This window comes from Scylla paramamosain, chromosome 11 (assembly GCF_035594125.1).
Source record: "Scylla paramamosain isolate STU-SP2022 chromosome 11, ASM3559412v1, whole genome shotgun sequence".
In the NCBI taxonomy this organism is placed as follows: Eukaryota; Metazoa; Arthropoda; class Malacostraca; order Decapoda; family Portunidae; genus Scylla; species Scylla paramamosain.
In genome coordinates, this window is record NC_087161.1 from 28,418,523 (window position 1) to 28,440,184 (window position 21,662).

At 45.1% G+C, this 21,662-nt stretch overlaps 2 protein-coding genes across 2 annotated transcripts in view; both read right to left on the reverse strand.

Annotated features, from left to right (window-relative positions):
* Window positions 1–8,597, reverse strand: part of LOC135105208 (mucin-5AC-like) — a 20,150-nt gene extending 11,553 nt beyond the window's left edge. The window contains exons 1-5 of the mRNA XM_064013315.1: window positions 6,946–8,597; window positions 2,797–2,978; window positions 1,968–2,151; window positions 1,227–1,308; window positions 641–792 (exon numbers count right to left, since the gene is read on the reverse strand). Of these exons, the coding sequence (XP_063869385.1) occupies window positions 641–792; window positions 1,227–1,308; window positions 1,968–2,151; window positions 2,797–2,978; window positions 6,946–7,143 (798 nt within the window). The 5' untranslated portion in view covers window positions 7,144–8,597. The remainder of the gene's footprint in view (window positions 1–640; window positions 793–1,226; window positions 1,309–1,967; window positions 2,152–2,796; window positions 2,979–6,945) is intronic.
* A 4,453-nt stretch (window positions 8,598–13,050) lies between these two features.
* LOC135105209 (mitochondrial import inner membrane translocase subunit TIM50-C-like) lies at window positions 13,051–18,245 on the reverse strand. The gene is made up of 6 exons (XM_064013316.1): window positions 17,816–18,245; window positions 16,276–16,508; window positions 15,812–15,919; window positions 15,062–15,193; window positions 14,389–14,509; window positions 13,051–13,961 (listed from the first exon to the last, which is right to left on the reverse strand). Exons 1-6 carry the CDS (start codon window positions 18,186–18,188, stop codon window positions 13,762–13,764), a joined length of 1,167 nt encoding a protein of 388 aa, XP_063869386.1. The 5' UTR covers window positions 18,189–18,245; the 3' UTR covers window positions 13,051–13,761.
* Window positions 18,246–21,662: the final 3,417 nt, after the last annotated feature.

Below are 21,662 nucleotides of genomic sequence, written 5' to 3' on the forward strand. Positions count from 1 at the left end.
AAGGCCACAGAGATGATTACCCGGGTTCTCAAGAGTGCTGTTCATGTTAATAATGTAGAAACCTCAACAACTTGTCACTAGAACCGTAAAAACACACTTAAAAACCCGTGTACATTCAACTATAAGAGCATTTTGAAAGTAGCGGAGGTGCGGCGAGGAAGTGTTTCAGAATCTGGTCCTAATCTGGTCCGAACAGACCATGTAGAAATATACTGCAGGAGAAAGTTTCACTATAGTAAGTCCAGCCCCAGGCCCGCGTCCCCTGAGGGTGTGTCCTTAGGCTATGGCGCGACTCTGTCCCCCATCCCCCTTCCCCCACCATTGTCTCCATCACCACCCGACACCACCACCACACCCACGTGCAATACTACTTCAGGACATGTCGTGTGCTTATTTTCGTGCTAGATTTGTAATGTATGTTGACCGTTATGAACGCTTTGCATCAAAATTATGGCAAAAATAATAAAGAAATGTATGAAATATAATAAAATGAATTAATGAATCATAGTAATAAAAACAATAACAACAACAACATCAACAAGCCAAATCTAACCTATCCAAACCAAAGCTAACCTGACCTAACCTGACCCAAACCTAACCTAACCAAATCTAACCTAACTCAGCCCAGTCCGTCACCCACCTCGGAGCAGTCAGGACCGTGATGGGGCGCCGTGCAGGTCACCTTGAGGGCATAACGTAGGCCGGTGTGGGCGTTGGCGTGGGCGTGGAAGGACCATGGGCGGCCTCCCTCCTGGTGGTGGTGGGCGATGTGGCGGGCGATCAGCTGGCCGCCTGTGGAAGACACTGTAGGTGGCAAAACACTCCCCTAGCATCCCAGCACACGCGCATATCACACAAAGCGTTTCATTGTGTTTCATCTCTTGGTGTTCCTTTGGTTACGACACTGCTACAGCTATTTCCATGATTTGTGCTCTTCTGAACTCGCTAACTACATATTTTTTTCTCTCACACCTCACTACAGCACCTCAATTAGGCCCGTATTCAGAAACGCTTTGCTTTCTCACCACGATTGTTTTCAAAGGCCACAGAGGTGATTAGCCGGGTTCTCAAGAGTGTTTTTCCTACTAATCATGTAGAAATGTTATTAATCTCTCACTGGAGCCATAAAAAAAACATCTTTAAAAACCCGTGTCAGTTCAATTAGTGGCGGTGCGGCCAGAAATCTTTCAGAATACGGGTCTAAATACAACCAATCCAGCACTCACCTCTCTCCTTCCCAGGCCGCGGCGCCCTGAATAGCTGGCCCGTCACGTCATGCCACGCCTCCAGGATCAGCTTGAAGTCCCCCTGTTCAGAAAGAAGCCACACGTTTATGACAGCCCAAATATTCGATCGAGACATGCACACCCCACCACCACCACCACCACCATCACCACCACACTCCTCTGTAAAGTGTCTGCAGCCCTCCCTTCTTTCTCCTCCTCGTCACCATTCACACACGGCCACGCACTACCACTCACCACTCACCACAAGCACTTACAACTCACTATACATTCGTCATTCATCTTTCAGACATCTTAATTTAACTTCACGAACCTAACTGTACCCAAACCATCTACGGACCACATTCTGAAACACTTCTGCGCTGCACCTCCACTACTTTCAAAGACTAGTTGAAGTCACACGGGTTTTTACATTTTTTTTTTTTTTGTGGTTGTAGTGACAGATTAACAAGATTTATACAGTATGAAAAGGAGAAACACTCTTGAGGACCCGGCTAATCATTTCTTTGGCCTTTAAAATTGGTCGTGACGAGAGAGCAAAGCTTTTTCAGAAGACCCTGCATCCAGCTTCCATTTCTTGCATACCACACCCTAGACAACACTCCCTTCTGCTGCCCACGCCCCTTACATCTTCCTCTACTCCCTGCCCGCCTCCCAGGATCCCAGCCACTCACGCCCCTTATCACTCCCTCTCCTGCCCCTGCGTCCCTCCCAGCCACTCACCGGCCACTGCTGCGTGAAAGGAAAGGCCATGTCCAGCACCCCTTGATCTCGTGCCGCTAGACTCCCATTGGCCACCACTCGCGTCACCAGCAGGCCCAAGGGACACGCCCCTAATGCCCCCGTCCTGGTCTTCGGCTCCCCCATCTTCACCGGGCCGCTGCGGGGGGCGTGGCTCAGGCACACTCTGTGGGGACAAGGACAAGTCTTCATTTATTCTTAGTGTTGTCTTGCGAAACTCCACACACACACACACACACACACACACACACACACACACACACACACACACACACACACACACACACACAGGTGCAAATCCCACGCTCTCTGGCTTGAGGAAGTCCACTATTTCTGGCGATCAGTGGGAATTCTGCCTCATTCACATGGACATTACTTTGACATAACTGACGCAAACTGCTCCATTACACGCTACTTTATGGTGTGTGTGTGTGTGTGTGTGTGTGTGTGTGTGTGTGTGTGTGTGTGTGTAGGCATAGTAATGAAATGAAGAAATGAGATGGAGAGCAGGAGAGGAATACATAACGGAAATGATAAGAAAAAATAGACTGTCTGGTCACGTAGTAAGAAGAGAAGACCAGGAACCGATTAAAAAAGCCTGAAGAAAACCAGCTGAGGGAAGAAGATCGAGGGGAAGACAGAGAGTGAGATGAAGGGATGGAATTGCAGTAGAGATACAAAGGATGGGAGGCACAGAGGAAGATGGAACTGGAGGAGACTCGTACATGGCGCCAGCACCTCACTATAGAGAGACGGCGATAGGGAAAGAGGTAGTGGAGGTGGTGGTCGCAGTAGAGGAGCCATCCCTTACCTGAAAAAGGTGCGGCAGAGAGGGCTGCATGCCAGGGGTCGTCCAGGCTGGAGGCAGCACCCGCCTCCCGCCACCTGCCCTCCCACGTTAATGAAGCTGGACACTCTGAGGTGCAGCTGCCCCGCCACCTCCGCCTCGTCCTGTCCGTCCGCCGCCGCAGGCCCCGCAGACCACAACACCACCTGCAGACAGCCAAGGGGCGCCGTGAGTGGAGACCGAGGAGTGGGGAGTGTTCAGTGGTGCTTGACAGGGAAAGAGAGAGAGAGAGAGAGAGAGAGAGAGAGAGAGAGAGAGAGAGAGAGAGAGAGAGAGAGAGAGAGAGAGAGAGAGACTCACACTCACACACACACACACACACACACACACACACACACACGCATCAGACCAGGACACACAAGGTTTCTTCACACAAGCAGTCAGTCAGTTAGTCAGTCAGTCAGCAGGCGGAGGGACGCAAAATGATCGACGGCAAGGACACACAAATCACGGAAATAATTTTTAGTAAATTTGAGATAGCGTGCCAGTATTTCAGCTCAGATTATGTCCGCAGGGCTCCAAAAAAATAGTATTCTACGGATTTTAACTGAATTGAGGGAGGAGGAGGCGAGAATCAGGCTAAGCAGCAAAGGTTTAAGATACGGTGCAAGTTTCATCGTGGAATAAGTCTGCGGTGTTTGGGTGCCATGTTTCAACTAAGTCTCCGCAGGCTGTTCGTCAGTTTTCGTGATAAGTCTGGCGCTGGCTGAGTGCAGTGTGCCTCTGAGGGTGTCATCTGGGCACCCTTTTTTTTTTTATGTAAGAGGACATTGGCCTAGGGCAACAAAAGAACGAATTGAATGCCAATAGAGATGGGAGTCCCTAAAAAAATAAAGAAAGAAAAAATAATGTGAGATGATTTAACTACTCTCACGATTTTGCTAAACTCCTCATGGTTAATCGTCATCTCTTGTGCAAATGTTCGTTACACAAGCACTTACTTTTACCGGAATCGCCAATGCCTGTACGCGCCACCAAGCGTTGCTTCGTGTGGTTCCTGCGGCAGCGTGAGGGGAGCGGGACGAGCAGCTCATATGGCAGCAGTGTCTGACGCCGCAACGTGTTCAGAGAGAGAGAGAGAGAGAGAGAGAGAGAGAGAGAGAGAGAGAGAGAGAGAGAGAGAGAGAGAGAGTCATTTAATCACTCAGTCATTCAGTCAATCAATCAGAGTCAGTCGATCAGTCAGTCGATCAGTCAGTCAGTCAGTCAGCCAGCCAAGCAATCACCGGTGGCTTTCAGGATGTTTTCATGAATCCGGCAATACTAGTAAATTGATCAGAATCCTTCATCATCACTGGTAACAAGAACACTTGTGAGAACGTAGCTAATCATCTTTGCGGTCTTTGAGAATCGTCCTTAATTAACAGATCCCAGAATGTTCCCAAACTCCGAGCCTTGCCTGGATTGTCAAGGTACTTTCAGTCTTCCCACGGTGGGTTACTTGATGTGAGTTTCCCAAGACCAATTAAATCAACCCCTTTACGTGGATAGAAATCTTGGGTGTTATTTTCTCGAGCTCTGCCAGTGGCCCGAACTCATGCACTGCTCCGGGGTCCGTGTTCCGAAACGCTCTACTGTAAGCTCTAAGACTCATGGTCCGTGTTCTGAAACGCTCTACTGTAAGCTCTAAGACTCATGGTCCGTGTTCTGAAACGCTCTACTGTAAGCTCTAAGACTCATGGTCCGTGTTCTGAAACGCTCTACTGTAAGCTCTAAGACTCATGGTCCGTGTTCTGAAACGCTTTGCTCTCTCGTCATGATTCTTTTCAAAGGCCACAGAGATGATTAGCAGGATTCCCAAAAATGTTTCTCCTGTTAATAACGTAGAAATTTCGTTAATGTGTCACTAGAACCATAAAAAAAAAAAAAATGCCTTAAAAAGTAGAGTAACTTCAACTATGTAGAGGCTTTTGAAAGAGGTGAAGGTGCGGCACAGTGGTCCTATTTTCAAAGGTCCCAGAGGTGCTAAGTCAGGTTCTCACTGGTAATTTTCCAGTTAACGGTGCAGAAACCTTGTTGAATTTTCAGTATAATTATGAAAACACTTTAGAGAATTCCAATAATTTCCATAAGAGGTTGTGAAACGTAGGAAAGGTAAAGTATTGAAGTGTTTAAGAAATACCATAGTCTTGCGCAGTGTTCACGCCTTGGTAACACGCGGGACAAGGCTGCTGCCATCAGGCCCGCATATCGCAGCCTCATTGATTCTCGTGATAACTCAGAGAACCGCATAGAACCACGTTCGCCAGGGAAAGAACAGATTGTCTCCACTGCAAATTAATCAAGCGCCTTAAAGTTTTACTCCGAGGCGTCTGTTCTTCATTTCAGTTATTCTTTGAAAGGGTTGCAGGTAGAGTCAGTTCACGTCAAAAGCACTTCCTCCGATCCCACGTACGAACAGTCCTAAGTTAACCTTTTGATTGCTGATACGAGTACGTTTGTTTTTCTTCATCTGTGTAACCTTATACGACCTTAATGGACAAAATCCAAGACAGAACTGATTTTCACAGTTTATCCTGTCGATGAACTAAACCAATAACAAAACTGTCCCTCCCGTCAACCAGGTGCGTCATTGAACAAAACAGAACACTTTTTCACCTTGCCTGCTATGCTTCCTGCTGTCACTCACCCCACTCAGGCCCCATCTCTGCCCTCCCCGCTCTCCACCACTTTGTAACTCGCGTAAAAAAATAACACACTCGCCCCGCCACGCCTCAGCCTTGGGATGTACGATATATATGGTGGTGGTGGTATATGGTATATGGTGGTGGGAACGCCGTGCACCCCAACACACCACTCATGACCCCACGACCCACCAATGACCTTGAGAAAACATACGCTCAAATGTAGCAAACCCTCCCCTAGTCCACCCCACGCCTGCACCTACGCATTTGGCACACGACGAGAGGCGACTGAAGCCTGTATACAGAAACGCTTTGCTCTCTCACCACGGCTAATTCCAAAGACCACGGAGATGATTAGCCGAGTTCTCAGTAGTCTTCGTCCTGTTGATAATGTAGAAATCTTGGTAATCTGTCGCTGGAACTATAAAAACACCCTTAAAATCCCTCGTGCAGCTTCAATTAGAGTCTTTTGTATTTAGTGGAGGTGCAGCACAAGAGTGTTTTAGAGTATGGGCGTTAGGGATCAGCACTCGACTAAAATCACGGTTGTAGTAGACGTATCGGGTAAACAACACTGAGATACGACCCACGCAACAGTAGTAAACTAAAAAGCACGGTTGTAGTAGACGTGACAGGGTACACAACACTGACAGACAACCCACGCAGCAGTAACAGGCCAAAATCACGGTTGTAGTAGACGTAACAGTAGCCAGCAGCGTGGAGGCTTCGCGGCCCACGAGACTGATAGAAAGAAGCGTCGTTACCAGAAAGACTTGAACAGTACATATGTTTCTAGGTGTGTGTGTGTGTGTGTATGTGTGTGTGTGTGTGTTTCACTTTGGCGTTAAAATGACAAGAATATCAAAAGTTTAACTCAATATATGTACATAGAAATAGAAGTAGGTTAACACACACACACACACACACACACACCTGTCCTTCACCTTGGTCGTCACCTCTGCCTCCCATACACACCCTCCACCTTGGGCCTACACACACTTACCTGCCCACGCTCCACACCCCCGTGGAAGGAGCGGAATTCTGGTGGAATCAAACTTAAGTGGTTGTAATGCTTAGCTAATATGACCTAACCTAATCTGATCCTAGCCTAACCTGTAATTAAGAGACGGATGGACTTCTGGTGGAATCAAACTTAGGTGGTTGTAATACTTAACTAACCTGACCTAATCTGACCTAATGTAAGCAATCCAACCTAACTTAACGTGACCTAACCCAAACCTAATATAAGCTAATGAAGCCTAATAGAGTTTAAACTGATATAATCTAACCTAACCTGGCTTAACCAAACTCAAGCTAACTTAACCTAACATAACCTAATCTGACCTAACCTAACCTAACCTAGTATGACCTTACCTAAACGGGAGGAGAGAGGTGTGAGGGGCATAGGTGAGGGCTACGGAGTGGTAAACATACATATATACATACTGCATACACACACATACATACACACCGAAACACGCATACATACCACCGTGAAAACAGCCAGCAGACGACCGTGGTGGTGTGGGCGCTGCATTCTTGGCCATTCATACTCTGCTGGCAACGATGATGACGATGATGATGGCTTTCCTCGTTGGGTGCTTACGGCACCTTGGGATGGGTGGGCCTGTGCCGTGCTGTTTCTGGCGTCCACCATCATGAAGGACACACACACACACACACACATACACACGCACGGTTACTCTCTGCTGCTGTGTTCAAGCATGGCGGTGCGGCGTCCTGTCATCCGCTGGCCGTGACGTCTGCAGGGCTGAGGAGCGCCGCTAGTCACTCACGCCGCGAACACCTTACCTACAGCGCCAGAAACAGCCCCGTATTCAGAGACGCTGAGTTCTCTCACCACGACATTTCCAAAGGCCCCAGAGTTGATCAGCTGGATTTTCAAGAGTATTTTCCTGTTATTAATGTAGAAATGTTGTTAATCTGTCACTAGAATCATAAAAAACGCCTTTATAAATTGGTGTAGCAGTGAAGCAACGAAAGAAGGAAGAGGGGAGGGAGGAAGGAAGGGAGTGGGGCAGGAAGGGGAGGAGAAAAGATACAAGGATGCACTGTGCGAAGGCACTGGTTACGTCTTGCATTGAGAGAAACAGCACAGTGGTGAAAGTAAGCAGAAACTCGTGCAGCGAACTGTGGGAGGAGGGAGGGGACACGCAGTTCGCAAGTGTCTCATCCTCTACATTTAACAGGCTTTAATGGAAGTTGTCGGGGCTTTCAAGGGTGTTTTTATAATTCCAGTGACAGTTTTAGTGCCAAGTCTGCACCATTACTGGAAAACATCAATGAAAGTCCGATTAATCAACTCTGTGGCCTTTGAGGATCGCAGTGATGGGAGAACAAAGAGCTTCAGGCATACACGAGTTTGTACGTGTTCGTATTCTTAAACCTTTCGGTGTCTTATCAAAGGTTCATTTTAACACGCTTTAGTAGCAGCCGTTAGGGATTTCAAGAGTGTTTTTATGGCCATGATAATAGTTTAACAAGACTTCTGCATCATTATTAAAGAAAACACCCATAAGAATCTTGCATATCATCTCTATAGTCATTGATAAGTAACCCTAATGAGAGAGCACGTCGTTCCAATACAAGGGTCACGAGACCATATTCTGAAACACTTCCGCCGGCACCTCGACTACTTTTCAAAGGCTGTGGTTCAAGTTACACGGGTTTTTGAGGATGTTTTTTTATGGTTCTAGTGATTAACAAGAGTTTTACATTAATAACCAGAGAAACACTCTTTAGAACCCCGTCAATTATCTCTGTGGCCCTTGAAAATCGTACTGATGAGAGAAGAAAGCGTTTCAATATTCGGGTCACTGTCTCACGCCACGCCGCGCCCCGCAGATCACTTCAGGCACGCAACGCCTCACATGCGCGGGCAGGGCGGAGCACAGTGCAAAGACTGCGAGTGAAAAGTTACCTTGTGCGACGAAGGAGCAAGGGAAGGAAAGGGAAGGAAGGGAGGAAAGGGAAGAAAGGGGAAAACGGAAGGGAAGCCACAAAATATAGTCGACGCTTTGTTGTTTCCCTTTGCGTGTTGATTTCCCTTTTTTTCCCTTTTTCCTCTTTCCCTCCCTAGCTATCGTCCCCTCACCCTCAACCTTTGACCTTTTTTTTCCTTCCTTCTTCCTCCTCCTCTTCCTCCTCCTCCTCCTCTTCCTCGTACTGTGTCGCTCTTCACTTTTTTTTTCACCTAAAATACTTGTACTTATAAAAGATGGGTTGCGCACTACAGTAGAGAGAGAGAGAGAGAGAGAGAGAGAGAGAGAGAGAGAGAGAGAGAGAGAGAGAGAGAGAGAGAGAGAGAGAGAGAGAGAGAAAGTGCATCAGAAGAGGAAAGAAGGCAGGGTGATATACACACCCGTAGAATTAAAAGGAAGGAAGAAAGGAAGGAAGGGAGTGAGGGAGAGAGGAAAGGAAGAATAAATGAATGAATGCAGAAAAGAAAGAAGGAAGAATTAATGAACGAATGATTAAAGGAAGGAAGGAGGGAAGTAAAGACGAAATTAATAAAGGAAAGAAGGAATTAAGAAAGGCAGGAAAGAAAGAAGGAAGAAAGGCAGGAAAGAAGAAAGGAAGGAAGGGAGAACGGAAGCAAGAAAAGGAGTGAATGAACGAATAAAGGAAGAAAAAAAGAACGCATGAAAAAAAAATAATAAAATAAACGGGTTAATGAATGAAGGAAGGAAAGAAAGGAGATAAGAAGGAAGAAAAGGAAAAAATAATACATCAGAACACGAGAACACACACACACACACACGCACACACACTGCAGAACACGGAACACTACGAAACCACCGGTAGGATCCACGTCTGAACACACACTGAGCCATGCAGAAGGAGGAGGAGGAGGAGGAGGAGGAGGAGGAGGAGGAGGAGGAGGCAGTGGAGTGCTGGATTTATGGAATGGAGTGTGAGGGCAAAGAGAGGGAGGGGGGGAGGGGGGCAAGAGGTCTGGGTCATCTCCTCACCCCCAAGGTCTAATATTCACCCCACCTCCCTCCCTTCCTCCTCTTGTATCTTCTAATGAACCCTCCTGCAATTAGTTCTTCCCACGGCCACGAGGGAGGGAAGAAGGGGAGAGGAGTTGGGGAGGAGGTGGAGTAATGAGTTACCATGAGAGGAGGGGAGTTAATGTTGGGGGAGATGCGGGGAGAGGGAGGAAAGAAAGCGAGGTGGAGTGAGGGGAGAGTAAGTGCAAGAGGAGAGGTGGAGGAGGAGGAAGGTTGAAAGGTGAGGGAGGGTGCGGGAGAAATACTATACACACACACACACACACACACACACACACACACACTGCCTTGATTACTGGGGATCGTGGGTAATGAGGCTGGTGTGGGGGGGAGGGAGTGGAGGGTGAGACAGATGAGGGTGATGAGTGGTGCGTGGTCTGGGGAGGGATGGAGGTTGGGGGCTCGAGAGATGGATGGAGGTGGTGGAGGGGAAGGAGATGAGATGTGTGTGGGAACGAAGGTGGGAACCATTTCTTGTTCCATGGAATATGTGATGTAATCGTATTGACCTTCACCTTGTCTGGGCCGCGAGGTGACGTGACGGTGTGGCAGTGTGGGGTGTATCTCTACGGCCCATATTCAGAAACACTTGTCTCTCACCACGACTGTTTTTCCAAGGCCACAGAGATGATTAGCCGGGTTCTCAAAGGTGTTCGTCCTGTTAATAATTTAGAAATTTTGATAACACTCTTAAAAACCTGCCAGAGACTATTGAATGCAGTGGAGGTGCAGCGCAGAAGTGTTTCAGAATATGGTCCTTTCTGTCACAATCAGGACTTGTCTCCCGCTCGCCAGATACAGATGGTGTGTGTGTGTGTGTGTGTAAGACAACCACTTCCCGTCCGATCAGTATGGTTAGCAATGAAGAGGATCCGGGCACAATTACCGCGATAATGCTGATCCGAGGTACATTAAGGTTTGCATTCACTGTGTTCCATAAAAAGATACAATAATGGCTGTTTTGTAAGCACGGAAATTATGCTCAGACCATCGTTCATCCACAAGAGTGTTGCCTTTTTGTTATGTGAGTGGTAGCTGGTGTTATGATGGACAAATCTCGTTTAACAGCGTTTTCAGCACTCGAACATATATTCGAAGCATCTCCACAGTCATGCCAGCAGCAAAGCGATCCAAGGCTTGCTGCACCAGACCGATTGCATTCTCAGACGTTTCCGGGTCTTATCTCGTCTACTTTCAAAGATTGAGGATCGATATACTGAAAGTTATTAGGGTTTTCAAAAGACCTTTCATGATTCCACTGATAGTTTAATATGGATTCTTCATCAATACTAGGAAAGAAACACCCTTGAGAATTCCACTTCGTGGCCTTGGAAGAAACCTCTTATGAAAAACCATTCCTAAGAAATGCTAACGTAAGATCCAATATTCAAGGACTCCTGCAACCCCACACTCGCCCTGAAAGTCAACGTGTGCCTTGAAAAAAGAAAAGCATTGTAATTTGCTCTCTGTTCTGGGGACCGGCTCCGTTTCTCTCACCACAAGACGCAGGCGAGGACCAGACTAGCAAGGACGTTGCTGGAGGACCCGTATGGACTCTTACCAAAGGCCATAGAGAGCATAAGCAAATAAGAAAACAAGGGAAGTTGCAAGAAGCCATGAGACCTACCAGCGGCATTCTCTGCATGAAACATACCTATCATTTCCACTTATCATCATCAATAAATTTGCGTTTTTTTTTTTTTTCCTGATGACCCGGCACTAACAAACGGCTAATCTTTTCATCCACCTCTCTATCTGAGAATCAAATCCTTCCTATTTCTTTTTTAAATTTAATTTGATCAAGCTTGAACCAGCTATTTCTTGTCATATCTGGTTACTGACCCTGGGAATGTTACTTAGTCACTGTAACATTTGAGAGTGTAACTCCTGCTGGTGTGTGTGTGTGTGTGTGTGCAGCCGAGTCACTCCCTCTCCACCCCGCCAGCGCGCCATGCTTTGATGCTTAGCGGAACAGCAAGACAGCAAGTGACGTGGTTCTGTAAGCGTGAGAACTGTTTCCCACGTGATGATGAACCGGTAACCTCCTCACGCACCAGCCCCGCTACCGCCACCTCTGCCAGGGAATGACAGAACTAGCGAGACGCGAGTAGCAACCGCTCTGTAGCACGCACACACACACACACACACACACACACACACTTCATGATTCGTGTTGTGTGGTATTAAATGAAATAAAGATTTCAGTTTCTCTTTCAAGAGAGAGAGTTTCCGTAACACAAAATACTCAAAAGCCAATAATTATTTTCAAATAGCAATACTCCCTATATATATATATATATATATATATATATATATATATATATATATATATATATATATATATATATATATATATATATATATATATATATATATATATATAATCTGTGATGAGAAGAATACCATGCCTTCCTAAATATAACATTCAGTAGCGCACCCTAAAAATATGATGTGACTGCACTAGAAGTAATGTCTGTTCCATGTCCTTACCAGGTACTCTTATGACACAATATTGTTTTGCAGACTGATGGTATTTTGAAAGACAAGTGCTAACTACCCTTCCAGAATTACTCAACCCTGCTTAGTACTTTAGATTTGAGTAACTGAGAGAAACTATTAAATATAAGTCAGCCATAAGTACAGAAAAAAAAAAAAAAATAGTATGGCACAAAATTATAATCACATTCCTTTGTAGTCATTCAGTGTGATGGGTCCATGCCGCCTGTCTCAGAATGCTTCAGAAGTTAGATGTAAGGAAGAGATAGGAAGGAATTGCTTCTCAAAGAGTGGTAGATGAATGGAATGGACTCAGTAGTCAGACTGTCAGTGCTGAGATTTAAAAGAAGACAACAGAAATTCAAAGATGGTGACAGTAGGTGGAAATAGGTAGATATGTTTCATAGAAGTACTGCCACATGTAGGACTGATGGCTTCTTGCAGCTTCTCTTGTTTTCTTGTGTTTTTAATGCTTTAGCCCTTTAACTGCTCTGGGTTTTCCTTACATTTAATAAATCAATCTCATGCAAGTACTAAGTAGTTATTTTGAAAGGTGCCACAGCCAATAAGTGAAGAATGAGAAGCTGGAACCTTCAGGTGCTTCTAGATATATTTCTGCCCATTAAAAATCATCCATACTTACTGAAATAAAATATGTTTGAGTGTTATTAGCAGTTAAAGGGTTGATAATGCCAACATCACAGTAGCATGATGAATTCTGTAAGGAAATGGAAACAGGAGCCTTCTTTACCTATATATCACAGTATGGTGAATAAGAGCATGAGTAATAGACAAATACCACATGTGAGTTTGAGTACACTGGCCAGCATTAATTGATTATATATTTATGAATCACTGAATAGCAGGCAGTGTACAACGAGCCCTGACACACTGTAAGAGGATACAAAGCTTTAAGCAGGAAACACTGTCCAAGAAGACTCAAACCCAAACAGCTGTTGTGTCAGGCTCTTGTTAATAGTGTGATATTAAGAAAATGGAGCATGGTCTTCAATCCACTTCTATGACACACAATGGTATTGCAGTAACTTAATAAAATACTGAAAATAAAGCACACATTTATTTACAAATAATGTAAATGAGGAGGGTAGGTGGGAGGGAGTCACAATGGGAGAGAAAATGTGCACCTTTCCCTCCACTTTCCCCTCCTTCCTTCCTGCCCGTCACCATAGCCTCTGCCTTGCAGGTGGAGGGGCTTGGGCTCAACAGCAGGTTGGCAAAGTCCGCCACGCAGGGAGAGCAATTATGGCTAAGTGGACTCCACCGAACCAGCCATCGTCAAGGACTATTTGTGTACAGCAAAGATAACAGTGCACTGTCTGCAAACTAATAATGTAAAAAAATCAGAATAAAGGAAGGCATTGGAGAACAAACACTTTGATGAGTGATAATGCTGTCACCTTTTCCAGGCCACAGCCCAGAGAAGAGTTCCTCCCTCAGTCCTCTTGAAATTTTTGCTTTTTTCTGTGTAGTTGCATTTCCTTCAGAAGCAGCGACTGAGACACCGGGCTGCTCCTGACCATCACATTTCAGCTATTGACATCTTGTCCTACCCTCAGCAGGCAGCCACTGCTACCATACATTCCTTCTTTCCATCACATGCATCTTTGGTAAAGCCACAATCTGCCTTAACTTGGTGAAGACTATGACCATCCTTGCTGTAATTTTCCCACCTATTTCAGTGTCACTAATGTCCAGATGCCAAGCCAGTAATGGAAGCCATCAAAGACCCAAAAGATGGAAGGAAGATGGAAACTCTAGCGTCTACGCAAGAAGGATGGCGTCCAACTACTTGCAAAGGTTCGCTGTTGCCGCTCTTCTTCTGCCTTTTGGCTGAGGACCAGCTCCTGCTCGTGGGCCTTGCGCTGGTTCTCCCGGAAGGCGGCCAGCGGGTCATCAAAGGTGCGGTAGTAATTCAACACTTCCCGCACGTCACTCACCTCAGACTCTGCAATGGCTGTCACCAGAAAATCCATAAATTAACACTTACCCTGCAGCTCTTGGCCTGCACTAACACTGTGTGCTGGCAACACTATTTGATCAATGTCCATTACACAATGCAGTATCTACTATCTATGCACCTATGCAAACAGTACTTCTTCCTTGGAACTCCCAAAATAGGATCACAAGGATACCTGCTCTCATCCACATACCTCATCCCTGCACACTTCAGTTCTCTCATCCTCATCAGTATCCCTCTCATTTAAATTGGTACTGATCTCTTACAACTGTGGTGTTTAACTCTCACTGAGCATTTATTATCATGACAAAAAAAACAGCTACACTCTCACACAACCCATTACTTCACTTCCATAAAGCAGGTTGCATGTCTTATTAAAAACACACACACACACACACAAGGTTCACAAAATACAGAGACTTACTTCGCAACATGAACCCAAGATCAAGAAGTGATTGGTCCTCCATGTTTCCATCCCACCGCTTGATCTTCAGGTGATTGGGTGGAGTTGAGACAGCATCACTGTCCCAGTCCACAAAGATCACCTGTGATGGACAAAAGCAAACACTGGTAAACAATTTACACTCATAAAAACTACTGAGCAAAGTTCACTTTACTATGACACTCCATTCAATGATGCAGTGTTGCACTCAAGACCAGGCACCTCAAGAGCAAAGCAAAGACCAGACCTTGTGAGACCAAGACCAGGTTTCTTCTTTCTTTCCACAGCAGTGAGGTGAGTGTGAGTGTCAGATGTTGGTGATGTCTGGCTGTCCCACACTGGTATGTAGATTTGAAGTGTAGTACTTATATTGCTATATTATTGTTGTGTTACTAGTACATTTTCTTTACTTAGCAAGCAAGGGTTGAATCTATTGAATCACTGTTTTCTGTAGATAAAATTGCCTACTATGTGCAAATAAGTGACTGATAACACTACCATCACTTGGATCTCCCACCACTCAAGTGTGTTTCCACAAAATAAAGCATAAAGTAATACATGTGTATAGAGTATTTTTAACTTACAATGACTTGTATGTACATGTACCTCAACTCATGGGATATCCTTTATAGTTTACTATTTTACACAAACTAACCTTGTTAAGATCTCGGTTGAGACAGTTGAGATCTTTGATGTGTTTGCCATCAACATAGCGAGTGGAGTCCTTGAAGAGGCGGTACCAGATGTAGTTGTTGGGATCCAGATGATCAATGAGAGGGAATGCCGTCTGGAGGGAGAATACACACAAAACAAATAAATAGACTCATCTCAAACACACATGGCTTTGCTTCCATGAACAAGTGCAAGGAACCTGATTTTGTAAAGGATGCACCAATGACCCTATAAGGAGGCATCCCTTGTATGTCACTCATGTGCAAGCTCAACAGTACAACACTTCACGGTTGCAGCAAAAGACATTCTCAAACTGAAAATGGGGAAAAACTTGGTGGCCCAATGCACACCACTGAGTTATAGTAGTATGCCTTGAACTGAAAATAAAGTGGTGCAACAATATACAAGTGGCAGAGTGCTAGGGTGTATGAGGCAGGGTAAGAGCTGTGGGAGTAGGGTGGCAGGGTTGTGGGGTGTGTGAGTCAGGATGGCAGGGTTGTGGTGTGAGGCAGGGTGGCATGGTTGTGGTGTGAGGCAAAGTGGCAAGGTTGAAGGGTGTGTGAGGAAGGGTGGCAGGGTTGTGGGATGTGTGAGTCAGGATGGCAGGATTGTGGTGTGAGGCAGGGTGGCATGGTTGTGGTGAGAGGCAAGGTGGCAAGGTTGAAGGGTGTGTGAGGCAGGGTGGCAGGGTTGTGAGGTGAATGTGGAGCACTAGTAAGGATGACATACTCACAAATCCCTGTTCGTTGGTGTAAATGACAATCTCAAAGAGTGGGGGAGCACAATGGTGAAGCAAAAACTCAACTCCAGGCCGTTTCTTGAATCTCCATCCTGTTTCATACTGGGAAAGACAACAAGGCATTATTCATCAGTACCAGACACTAAGCTATTTATCTAATCATCTGCATCTTCAATAACCCATTCCAATTACTGTCCTCCATTATATTTTAATTCCTATTATATAATTTATTCTTTCCTTTTTCTTTTCTTTTTATATTTGTATTTATAATCTAGTTATTTATGCATGTTCATATCTAAGTTACCCAAAAAGTATAGTATTAATAATGGCCTGTCTCTACTCTGTCGTACCTTACCCTACTCTATCCCAAGCTAACCCGAGGTAAGTACCTAGTGGCAAGGCCTGCAGTGGGCTACCTGTCTCACATGGACCTTAGTGCCACCACAGGCTAAACCCACCGTCCACTCGGGGTGCACCAGCACATCCCGCAGCTCCATCACCAGAGTGTATGGGGGCTGGATGTACGGCTCCTTCAGTGGGTCCGGCAGCAGCTTCTCCCGTGACGGCTCTTGGATCATCTTGTTGACCTCGTGCATTCCCTTCCAAGTGCGACAGAGGTACTGCATTGGCAGGTTCATGTTTGAGAACTCATCTGGTATAATGTTGCCATCCTGGTCAACATTTGGACCACCTGAAGTTGTTGGGAAAACTTACTAAATGCAGCAAGTTATTGCCTACATTTAAATAGAATTTCATCACGGTTTGTGTGTGTGTGTGTGTGTGTGTGTGTGTGCAACTATGTTTGTCTCAAATCTCTACATCATTAATCTATTTTCATACATTTTTTCACACATCACTACCAAAGATACTAGATAACAAAATGTAAATAAATTTCAAAATAGTATAGAAATAATACAACTGAGTGAGTGAGGACAAGACATTGACCACAACTTTTCTATTACATTTTTTTTCATAAAGAAGCAATCTGGTAGTAACAGTGTTGTGCCTTTGTATTAATGAACCTTGGAATGAAAAGAAAAGTTCTGTGAGGTTTTCTAACATTTGTCATTAAAGAAACAGAAGTGCAGCATGACATCACCACCAGATGGACGTCATAACTGCTGGAGAAAAGCTTCAACCTTCTCCTGTCATATGCGTCAGTTGCATGTGCACTGTGAGGCAATCTAGCACTCATCAGGAGGGAACTCTGAGTGACAATTATGGGACATTACATGCTGGAGTTTAGGTGAGATGTGGCAAGTGGCAGACCCAACTGTGACAAGCCCAACCTATCATCTCAGCTAAAATAGAAGTGATTTTTTTGAGAAGTGGTAATCACAACAATTCAAAACATTAGAATTAATCAGAAGAAAACTGTTTAATCTTGAAATTAATACAACTACACTGAAAGGAATGAGGATCCATGGCAAAGTGGCTTGGCTATAAATCTGTACGCCACAGTTTAAATCCTGGCTGGAACACCAAAAGAGGAGACTAAATTTCTGTGTAATAAAGCTTGAATATCATAAATACTTCAGTTGTTTGATGACACTTGTTTTGATAATTATTCTTTACAATAAGTCTATGCCATGTGCACTTCCTTAGAACACACACACACACACACACACACACACACACACACACACACACACACACGATTTGCATGTCTCATAACCTGGAAGTTATCATATCTCTTGTCTGGAGGGGGAGGCAACTCATACCAGCAGGCCACGGGCTCAGCCAACCTGGGACCCTAATTCTCCATGAGTGCCACAGCCTGATGGCCAGCACTATGAACTTAAACCAGTCAGTGATAAGGTGACATTTCCTTCCCCCATCTCCAATATTCTCTTTCCAGCAGAATCCCAAACTTATGCAATGTGAAAAGATATATTAAATATTAACATTGTACTTTTACCCATTAATAATATATGCTTAGTGTGTGTGTGTGTGTGTGTGTGTGTGTGTGTGTGTTTGTGGTGCCCTCAAGGTACTCACCCCAGGACCAGATGAGGAAGCCGCCCATGCTAGTCATCATGGCGCCAAAGGCTATGAAGGAATACTTTAGAGTCCTGTAGGTTTTCTCTCGTTCCTGTTGAGTCTTCTCGCTAGATTGTTCTCCGTGCCCCTCCTGGCTGTCCTGTCCCTGCGTCACCTTGGAGGCCAGCAGTTCTTCTGCCAGGCTATGCTGCCTAGGCTTGCTGCTGTCTGAACTGCAGGGCCTCACGCCGGGCAAATCACGCCATGCTCCTAACCGCGCCACCCATCCACGTCTACTTAACGTCCATAAAGTTCTTTGGGAAATTCTGAAAGTTCTCACTGAAAACACATTTTTCTGGAAGATTAAGTGAGCACAGCGAAGCGAGGCCATGCTGAGCAGTGACCAGCTGAGGCGCCGCCCGATGTAAACATTGGAACAAATGACGACCGCCTCCCACCGCGCACCGGCTGCTCACTGCCACAAGTAAATGCACTTCATGCTTTGCACGAATGTATTAGTGGATATAAAAGTAAATTACAAACACTTACAGGTAGAATTCCCGTGCAAGAAAGAAAGCATGTCTTCACACGAGCGTTTTTTTTTTTTTTCCACATTTAGCCTGCGTGTGTAATGAAAGGGAAAATAACAGCATATAACGCTCTTCCTGCCCTGCCATGAATGAATAAGACTCAATCTGAATGGAATCAGCAGAGGTTCAATCACAAACTTCAATGGGTTGCTGCAGGAAACGCTACGCAGTCACTTTTTTTTTTTTTTTTTATGTAGAAAGGATACTGGCCAAGGGCAACAAAAATCTAATAAAAAAAAAAAGTCCACTGAAATGCCAGTCCCATAAAAGGGTCAAAGCAGTGGTCAAAAATTGATGAATAAGTGTCTTGAAACCTCCCTCTTGAAGGAATTCAAGTCATGGGAAGGTGGAAATACAGAAGCAGGCAGGGAGTTCCAGAGTTTACCAGAGAAAGGGATGAATGATTGAGAATACTCTTGCGTTAGAGAGGTGGACAGAATAGGGGTGAGAGAAAGAAGAAAATCTTGTGCAGCGAGGCCGCGGAAGGCGGGGAGGCATGCAGTTAGCAAGATCAGAAGAGCAGTTAGCATGAAAATAGCGGTAGAAGACAGCTAGATATGCAACATTGCGGCGGTGAGAGAGAAGCTGAAGACAGTCAGTTAGAGGAGAGGAGTTGATGAGACGAAAAGCTTTTAATTCCATCCTGTCTAGAAGAGCAGTATGAGTGGAACCCCCCCAGACATGTGAACCATACTCCATACATGGACGGATAAGGCCCTTGTACAGAGTTAGTAGCGGAGGGGGGTGAGAAAAACTGGCGGAGACGTCTCAGAACACCTAACTTCATAGAAGCTGTTCTAGCTAGAGATGAGATGTGAAGTTTCCAGTTCAGATCATAAGTAAAGGACAGACCGAGGATGTTCAGTGTAGAAGAGGGGGGCAGTTGAGTGTCATTGAAGAAGAGGGGATAGTTGTCTGGAAGGTTGTGTCGAGTTGATAGATGGAGGAATTGAGTTTTAGAGGCATTGAACAATACCAAGTTTGCTCTGCCCCAATCAGAAATTTTAGAAAGATCAGAAGTCAAGCGTTCTGTGGCTTCCCTGCGTGATATGTTTACCTCCTGAAGGGTTGGACATCTATGAAAAGACGTGGAAAAGTGCAGGGTGGTATCATCAGCGTAGGAGTGGATAGGACAAGAAGTTTGGTTTAGAAGATCATTAATGAATAATAAGAAGAGAGTGGGTGACAGGACAGAACCCTGAGGAACACCACTGTTAATAGATTTAGGAGAAGAACAGTGACCGTCTACCACAGCAGCAATAGAGCGGTCAGAAAGGAAACTTGAGATGAAGTTACAGAGAGAAGGATAGAAACCGTAGGAGGGTAGTTTGGAAATCAAAGCTTTGTGCCAGACTCTATCAAAAAGCTTTTGATATGTCCATGGCAACAGCAAAAGTTTCACCAAAATCTCTACAAGAGGATGACCAAGACTCAGTAAGGAAAGCCAGATCACCAGTAGAGCGGCCTTGACGGAACCCATACTGGCGATCAGATAGAAAGTTGTGAAGTGATAGATGTTTAAGAATCTTCCTGTTGAGGATAGATTAAAAAACTTTAGATAGGCAGGAAATTAAAGCAATAGGACGGTAGTTTGAGGGATTAGAACGGTCACCCTTTTTAGGAACAGGTTGAATGTAGGCAAACTTCCAGCAAGAAGGAAAGGTAGATGTTGACACACAGAGCTGAAAGAGTTTGACTAGGCAAGGTGCAAGCACGGAGGCACAGTTTCGGAGAACAATAGGTGGGACCCCATCAGGTCCATAAGCCTTCCGAGTGTTTAGGCCAGCGAGGGCATGGAAAACATCATTGCGAAGAATTTTAATACGTGGCATGAAGTAGTCAGAGGGTGGAGGAGAGGGAGGAACAAGCCCAGAATCGTCCAAGGTAGAGTTTTTAACAAAGGTTTGAGCGAAGAGTTCAGCTTTAGAAATAGATGTGATAGCAGTGGTGCCATCTGATTGAAATAGAGGAGGGAAAGAAGAAGAAGCAAAGTTATTGGAGATATTTTTGGCTAGATGCCAGAAATCACGAGGGGAGTTAGATCTTGAAAGGTTTTGACATTTTCTGTTAATGAAGGAGTTTTTGGCTAGTTGAACAGACTTGGCATGGTTCCGGGTAGAAATATAAAGTGCATGAGATTCTGGTGATGGAAGGCTTAAGTACCTTTTGTGGGCCACCTCTCTATCATGTATAGCACGAGAACAAGCTGTGTTAAACCAAGGTCTAGAAGGTTTAGGACGAGAAAAAGAATGAGGAATGTACGCCTCCATGCCAGACACTATCACCTCTGTTATGCGCTCAGCACACAAAGACGGGTCTCTGACACGGAAGCAGTAGTCATTCCAAGGAAAATCAGCAAAATACCTCCTCAGGTCCCCCCAACTAGCAGAGGCAAAACGCCAGAGGCACCTTCGCTTAGGGGGATCCTGAGGAGGGATTGGAGCGATAGGACAAGATAAAGATATGAGATTGTGATCGGAGGAGCCCAACGGAGAAGAAAGGGTGACAGCATAAGCAGGATTAGAGGTCAGGAAAAGGTCAAGAATGTTGGGCGTATCTCCAAGACGGTCAGGAATACGAGTAGGGTGTTGCACCAATTGCTCTAGGTCATGGAGGATAGCAAAGTTGTAGGCTAGTTCACCAGGATGGTCAGTGAAGGGAGAGGAAAGCCAAAGCTGGTGGTGAACATTGAAGTCTCCAAGAATGGAGATCTCTGCAAAAGGGAAGAGGGTCAGAATGTGCTCCACTTTGGAAGTTAAGTAGTCAAAGAATTTCTTATAATCAGAGGAGTTAGGTGAGAGGTATACAGCACAGATGAATTTAGTATGAGAGTGACTCTGTAGTCGGAAGATTCAAGAGCGTGGGCACGAGAGCAGGTTAAGTCATTGCACACATAAACGCAACATCCAGCTTTGGATCGAAAATGAGGAAAGAGAAAGTAGGAGGGAACAGAAAAGGGGCTACTGTCAGTTGCCTCAGACACCTGAGTTTCAGTGAGGAAAAGAAGATGAGGTTTAGAGATGGTGTTCTACAGATTGAAAATTAGATCTTAGACCGCGAATGTTTCAGAAGTTAATGAAGAAAAGTTGAGGGGGGTGTCAAGACACTTAGGGTCGTCGACAGAAAGGCAGTCCGACCTGGGGACATTTATGGTCCCCTCCCCACTAATATAAATCTTTGAAGTTAAACATATTATATATGGCATTATCATAGAGCATATTAACCATAGCTCAATGTATCCATAACTCCTTAGGGTGATCAAAGTACCGACTTTC

What these genes read in the sequence shown, in the direction of transcription:
- LOC135105209 (XM_064013316.1), bottom strand. Translation starts at nt 18,188, where the DNA reads ATGGCCTCGCTTCGCTGTGCTCACTTAATCTTCCAGAAAAATGTGTTT. An exon ending in TCAACCGAGATCTTAACAAG is followed by an intron (nt 14,510 to 15,061) that starts GTTAGTTTGTGT and finishes TGTCCATCACAG; the next exon opens with GTGATCTTTGTGGACTGGGA. An exon ending in TCTTGGGTTCATGTTGCGAA is followed by an intron (nt 13,962 to 14,388) that starts GTAAGTCTCTGT and finishes TTCTGGTGACAG; the next exon opens with CCATTGCAGAGTCTGAGGTG.